This window comes from Nicotiana attenuata, chromosome 3 (assembly GCF_001879085.1).
Source record: "Nicotiana attenuata strain UT chromosome 3, NIATTr2, whole genome shotgun sequence".
NCBI classification, from domain to species: domain Eukaryota; kingdom Viridiplantae; phylum Streptophyta; class Magnoliopsida; order Solanales; family Solanaceae; genus Nicotiana; species Nicotiana attenuata.
The window spans coordinates 4,884,022-4,891,862 of NC_031991.1; the positions used below are offsets into that span (position 1 = coordinate 4,884,022).

The 7,841-nt window shown below is 38.0% G+C and overlaps 1 protein-coding gene across 1 annotated transcript; it reads right to left on the minus strand.

Annotated features, from left to right (window-relative positions):
- LOC109224143 lies at positions 6,548-7,424 on the minus strand. The gene is made up of 2 exons (XM_019388730.1): positions 7,131-7,424; positions 6,548-7,030 (listed from the first exon to the last, which is right to left on the minus strand). Exons 1-2 carry the CDS (start codon positions 7,422-7,424, stop codon positions 6,548-6,550), a joined length of 777 nt encoding a protein of 258 aa, XP_019244275.1.

Consider the following 7,841-nt stretch of genomic DNA (forward strand, 5'->3'; position numbering starts at 1 on the left):
AATGTCATGAAAATTGACCCGGAATAATGATATGATGTATTAATAAGTAACAACTAAGACTCAGATATGATACGAATTCATGAATATGACTGAGTATGAAATATCAATGAAATCGATGAGATGACAGCAGAAACGACCACTATGGGTCCCAACAATATCAGCATTAAGCCTAAATAGGATATCTAACATGATTTATAGCTCAATTTCTTTATCACATGGTGAAAACACAAATATCAACAAGGTAGGGTCACTATACTGTTCCATGAAGACAACGAAGTCACAATTCACAAGGTGCACGCCAACACGACAGTCACCTAGCATGTGCGTCACCTCAACACCAATCACATAGCACATAATTTGGTGTTTCATACTCTCAGCACTAAGTTTAATAGAGTTACTTATATCAAATAAGCTAATTCCAAATGCCGAGCAAGCCAATCGATGCTTCGAGAATGCCATCACGCGCGTAGTGACCTTCGAACAGCTCAAAACTAGCCAAAAGCAACTCAAAAACATCAGGTAAAGTTGTTGATACCCAATTTTTTCCTCATATATTTTGAAATGCCTATGTAGTTTCAAAATAGTGCATGAACATCAACCAGTATTTTTTCATAAATTTCTGTAATTTTTAAAAGGAATTTAGTAATTTATTCTAGCATTTCATTATCTAAGTAATTATTAATTGCATCACAAATAATTTTATAATGATTTATTACATGATTTTTATCATTTATATTTATATTAACCTTTAATCATTTTTTGCATAAATATATTTATATCTTTAGGCTATAATTGCAATAAATATGCAATAATAGCCCTTATATGCATAATTACATTATTTACACGAAAAATGACCTTTTATATTTTTTTAAAACTAAATAATTATTTTAAATCGCTGCCATGCATAAATAGAATTTTTTATCATTTATTAGCTATTTTTATAAATTATTTTATCAAATTAATTGGGTATTTAATATTTAGCCTCTTTTAAATTGATTTTTTTCGGACCTGGCCCAAATTACTACCCCATCGCAATTACATTAACCCATAACGAATACCTATAACTCAATTTTTATAAACCCGCCCAACCCCCAAATTTGCTCTTGGCCGTTGATCTCACGATATCAACGGTCCAGGATATTCTTACCATTTTTAATTAACCAACAACCCCCAAACCCTAGTCATTTTACAAAATCCGCCGCCCCTAACACCCTCTCCTCCTCTCTCGTCTCTCACCCTCCTCCTAACCCTAGACCGCCGTCACTAGAATTCCTTCGATCCATGGGTTTCTTCTTCGATTCTAGGCCTTATCAGGCCTCCTATCTCCACTGGTTGTTCGACTTCCATGTTATTTGATGGAATCTCAAAGAGATTCGACACAGACTTGGTTCTAATCCCTCATTTTCTCGATGAATCCGTCTGTGTTCATTTTTATGTCGGTGAGTACTAATATCTTCGTGTTTTTGGCTTCAAATCTATGGTTGAAACCTGATTTTTCTCACCTCTGTTTATTTTTCATACATCCTAACCATTTCTGGCTAAATCCGTTCAGATCTCTTTAGATCTGAAACGGCTTGAGTTTATTTGTTACCTTTCCTTTAAGACTCTACTATTTTTCTATTATTGTTAATCGATTTTTGTTTTTCCCTAAAAGCTATGGTTTCAATTTTTTTAAAGAAGTTTCTGCAAAAATGTTTTAAAATGTTTAAGTGTTTAACTCCGGTTTTCTTCCTTTACTTTTCGCGATTTTAATCCCTATGTCTTTATGCCCTAGGGTTTCTAATTATTCTACTGCTTGCTATAATGTTTGCCCGTTTACTTTGGTTGTCAATTAAACTAAGTAATTGATTTATTTTCCTAGGAAAATCCACTAGGCAGTGTGCTTAGGGCTAGTTTTTATATATATCTAAAACAGAAAACAAAATACAGTGTCAGGAGGTCTTAAACGATGAAAGAAATAGACTTTGGCATCTACATAGCTCCTATTACCAATATCGAGCAATGCACTCAATACTGATATTACATTATGTAAACTACTAATATAGAACAAATGATATATAAAAACTAGCCATGATATGTTTTCCCTCGTAAGTGCTTTAGCAATCGTAACTTTGTTGTTTCTTTGATCATCTTCCCAATGGTGTATGAGTTTTGAGTGTGGATTATCAATTTCACTTGTTGCATTCTTCAATTTGTGTATCAACAATTGTGCTTTTCTCCCACGATCAACCACTGCCTTTCCAGTATGTATTTTGTCCAGAATTGTATCGCATGCTCCTTCTTTTTTATCATTCCATTCCCATGTGACTTGTGCTTGTTCTTGAACCAACTACTCCAAAAAATCATATGCTTTATGTATCCATCTTGAAACACTGCCCATAGTTCGCAGAAAAGACAAAAAACTGGGCAGCCCGCTGTTGTATTCACCCTTTTTGTTCTTGCATTCCTGTGATCTCCAGCTCCACTGTTTGAAACCCAATGTATTGAGCCCTTGTTGTGTTATAGGACTACTAGAATGCATTGATATTACATCCCACAGTGCACTCATTCCTCTCAGATTTTCCCACAAAAAGCCCACTCTATACTTGGTCCAAAATCTGGGTACATTACTCCTCTTTTCCATACTTGTGCCTATCATGTGCACTCCTTCTAGGGAATGAGCATTAAATGCTAATACCACCCATAGAAATTGTACCAAATAATAGGGTATGATCACAGTAAAGTTCCCTGCAAAAAATAGAATAGTGTTAGAAAACACGACCACCATATTCCACTCCCTAAGGAGCTGAACATGATGATCTGCAGCAACATAATGTTCTGCAAACAAAATTGCCTGGCTCCCTGAATGACTTGTTGTGAAATTGGAGAGAGTTGAGTCCCTCCATCCATTGAATTTTTCCCACGTACACCACATGACTTCAGAGCTGCAACAGCTATGCCTATATGTTACAGCATTTCTGAACCTCTTGATTTGGTTTGATTAGCACCCCCTGAGGTTCCCAGCATTTCTGAACAGAAGATTATTCCTCCTTGCCTCTATGCATTTACCTACTCTTAATGTCCTTCCAGTGGAATGAGTGCCAAGCCCTAATACCACCAACTGAAATTCCATTAAAGAGTAGTGCATAGATGCTGAAAAACCTACAAAAAACAAACAGAATTAGTAAAAAATATCCCTATACTCTCCTCCAAAAGGATTTGAGTATAGTGATCAACTGAATATCCTCCTGAACTCTTCTTCTCCTTTGGTGATCCTCCTCCTCCAATTTCTAGTTCCTTGCAACTGTAACTCTTAAGTAGGGACATTGTAATATGAAGCTGCATTCCTTCATTCTCCTTATCTTCTTGAAACTTTCACTCTTAAATAGGGACATTGTAGTTATCACTATTAATAATCCTCCTCCCTTTCACATCCAATTCCCAGAAAGAGTGACACTCCAATGGGCCTATATCTAGAGCATAGTTAGCTATATGATCTGCTAATTGATTACCTTCCCTCAGTGTGTGTGACAGCTTCAGATTGCACCTCTCCATTAACTCCTTTATTTCCTCCAGATCTGCTGCAACTGACCATGGTACAGACCACTCACCTTGTTGCACCTTTTTAACCATCATCGAGTCTGTATGTAGGTCAATAAGAATATAATCTTTGCCCACACAATATTTCATAGCTTCTAATATGGCCCTCACTTCAGCTTCTGTATTCGTTCCCTCTTGTATCTCTTTTCCAGATGCATGAACAAGGTCTCCTTCCTTATTTCTTAGAACATAACCAAATGAACTCCTTCCTGGATTGCCTCTAGATGCACCATCTGTGTTCACTTTTATCTATCCTTGCTCAGGTAGTTCCCACAGTACTTTGGTATATTGTAAAGTAGGAGTGTACTGTTCCATCATACTTACTAAGTCTGGCCATTTGTGGGGGACATTTTGGAGGCTTGGTTTTCTAAACTTCACCAATTGCTGCAGCATAGTTGATATTTGATATATGGCTCTATTGACAGATACAGGATCCCCATATTTGTATCCATTCCTTCTTTTCCAAAGTTCCCAGATAATGATCGCAGGTAGTGCTTGGCAAATTGGCTGCAATCTTGGCACGATTTTCACAGTCCAGCACTTCACAATAGCCTGGTGCAGAGTTAAACCTTCTACATTTATTCCTGCAGCTGATAGAAAATATTTCCACACTTTTTTGGCAGCAAATGAAGTGAAAAACAGATGGGACATTGTCTCTTCTTGTGGCAGAACACAACACCAGCACTTTGATGCCATTGAATACCCCAGCCTCCTAAAAAAATCATCCAAAGGCAATTTGTTCTTCCAAACCGTCCACATGAAGAAAGACACATTGAATGGAAACCCCTTCACCCATATATTCCTGTATGCAGTACCTGGATCTCTTCTTCTTCTAACATACTCCCAGGCAGACCTTACACTAAAATCACCTCTTGGTTCTAGCATCCATACAGGTGTATCCAGAACCTCTTCATGCACTGGAGGCTTCACATTGTTCTGTATGTATTCAGCCAAATCTTCAGGTAATAGTTGATACAACAGAGTTATGTTCCATCTATTCCCCTGCACCACTTCATATACATTTTGTATTGATTCATCTCAAAAGAAATCTGGAGGAGTTACAAAATATAATGCACCCAAACCTGTCCAATTTTCAAACCAAAATAGTGATGAGCCCATTTTTGGTTGCCATGCAATTTGATGCTCAATGAGGTCCCTACATTCTAGCATCTTTCTCCATATATGTGAGCCATTCCTCCTCCAAGGTACAACCATAGCATTCATCTTTTTGCAGTATTTTTGGCACATAAATGAGCTCCATAGAGAAGGTTTTGTTCTAAAGTTCCACCATAGCTTGCAAAATAGTGCCTTAGACACATCATGTAATGATCTAAAACCTGCTCCCCCTTCTTCATGTGGTAAACATAGAGTATCCCAGGAAGCCCAATGTATACTCCCTCCATCGATTGAATTGCTCCAAAAATATCTAGCCATCAGTTTATGAATTCTGCTGATCACAAAACCAGGTGCATTAACTGCTGATAACAGATGTATAGGCTGACTTTGTAGAACATGGGAAATTAAAACTGCTCGACCTCCTATGGATAGTAGTTTCCCTTGCCATGATTGTATTTTAGCTAGGATTTTATTGATCAAACCTTGATAATATTCCAGCTTCCTCCTAGCATAAAAGATTGGGCATCCCAAGTGTGTGAAAGGAAATTCTTGTCTCCCTATTCCTGTTACTCTCTCTACCTTTCCCATCACATCTTCATCAGTCAGGTGATACAAATATACTGCCGACTTAGCCTTATTGATCAGTTGACCAGATGCTGCCTCATATGCTGTCAATACCTGTATGATTAGCCTTAGAGATGTTTCATCAGACGAAGAAAAAATTATTGTATCATCTGCATAGGCCAAGTGGTTGATCTTTGGGCTCCATTTGGGCAGGCCATATCCACAAAAGTATAAATTGCGATGAAGTGTATTTAATCCTCGTGACGAAGCTTCTGCAGCGATGATAAATAAAGCAGGTGAAAGAGGATCACCCTGCTTAACTCCCCTTGTTGATTTGAAGAAACCATATGGTTGCCCATTGAGAAGAACAGAATACCAATTGTTTGTTATGGTCCCAAATACTATGCCAATAAACCTCTCATCAAAGCCCATTTTTCTCATTAGTTTTGACAGAAATAGCCAAGATAGCCTATCGTAGGCCTTTGTCATGTCCAATTTGATAATCACATTAGGGCCTGCCTTAATTCTTAGTCTGATATCTGTGACTATTTCCTGAGTTAACAATATATTTTCTACAATACTTCTACCTTTAACAAATCCTGCCTGTTCATCTGAGATGATATTAGGAAGTAGACTTACCATTCTCTCGTGTATGACCCTTGAGAACACTTTGTTGATAAAGTTGTTGAGGCTTATTGGTCTCATGTCTGAGTATGTGTTTATCTCCTTCTTCTTAGGCAGCAGTACTAGGTTAGTATGAGTGATATATCTAGGAAGCTCATGTCCAGCAAAGAAAGCCTGCACCATTGCACTACGTCTGCACCAATTATATCCCAGCAATTGTGGAAAAAATGGCCATTGAAGCCATCAGGTTCTCCAGCACTATCTGCATTTAATCCAAACAATGCTAGCTTTATTTCCTCCTCTGTAGGTAGCCTTATCAAATTCTGGTTCTGATCCCTAGTGATCATAGTAGGCACATGCTCAATTATCTCAAAGTCAGTAGGGACCTTCTTCTCATGGAACTGAGTTTGAAAGAAATTTATTGCTTCCTCAGCCATTCCTTCAGTATCTTCAATCCATACCCCTGTAGAGTTTTGGATTCTTTTCAGTTGCAACCTCTTTCTTTTCCCAGTAACATGAGCATGGAAAAATTTGGTATTCCTGTCCCCTTCATTGAACCAAGTCATTCCTGACTTTTTCTTGCAAAATTGTTCCTCCAAAGCCAAATATTTGAACATCTCTGCCTGAACTTTCCGCAGCCTTTCTCTGTTTTGCATAGTAGGATTCAGTTCAAATTGAGCCTCATGAACCCTGACAATGCCTTTTTCAGCTTCTTGAGTTTGTAATTGAACATGGCAAATAGATTTGCCTGAAAGTCTGCCTGCCAGTTTTCCTTAACCACTGCTTTAAAAGTATCATGTTTTGTCCAAAATGATAAGAATCTGAAGCTCTTCTTGATCTGTACTGCATTGGTGCTATAGGTGATCAGCAATGGATAATGGTCAGAACCAATTTTAGGTAGATGAGTGATATCTAGCCCAGGCCATATCTGCTGCATCTCCATATTTGTAAACACTCTATCCAATCTCTTGAAAATACAGTCTTCTTTAGCTCTTCCATTCCACCAAGTATATATGCATCCTTTAAATCCCATATCAGTCAAATTACAAGTGTTCATGCAATGCCTAAAGTCATCTACCTCATTTAATGAAGCTGGGAGGCCTCCAAATTTCTCTTCCTCATCCCATATAACATTAAAATCACCCCCCTACCATCCATGGGATAGTCATGTCACTGGCCAGTTAATACAATGAGTCCCACAGCTCAATCCTTTCAATATGATCACACTTAGCATAAACTAATGTGACCATGAATTCTTTCTCTTCTTCTATATCATATAGCCTCAGAGTAAGCTGCTGCACTGCATCAATTACAACTGTTACATCATATTTCCCATCTATGAAAGCCCAAATCTTATTAGAGGTGTTAACAATAGCTTGTTCAAAGTCAATTTGTCTTCTGTATCTCTCCAATTTTCTTGACTGCTGTTTTGGTTCCATGAGCCCAATGAACTCAAAGTGGTATTTTCTATGCATTGTGATGAGCCTTTCAAAGGCTCTTTCTGTATTTACTGATCTAATATTCCATACTAGAGCATGCATCTCTAATAGATGGTTTTAGAAACAGTCCTCCTTGTTTGGACCCCAATTGGTTGCACGTTGGGGACCTCTTTCACCTGCTTCTTTCTTCCTCTACCAGCTGATTTTCCTTTCTCCATAAACCTAGGAGATATATCTCCTTGCCTGGCAACATTCCTGAAGTTTTGACAAGTCGATTCTACATCCAAGTCTCTTCCCTTACCTATTGCATCCTCTTCTATTTCCTTCAGTTGATCTGCTGTTACAATCTGATTTATGGTGGAATTCATCACCATGAGTCTGTCTGCATTTATCTTGTTCACCTACTGTTGTTCCTCATCTCCAGTAGGTTTTACAAGTTCCAATTGTTCCTCCTCTACTCTAGCAATACCAGTATCTAAGTGTTTATCTCCTCCACCGAGATCACCAGGATCCAATTGT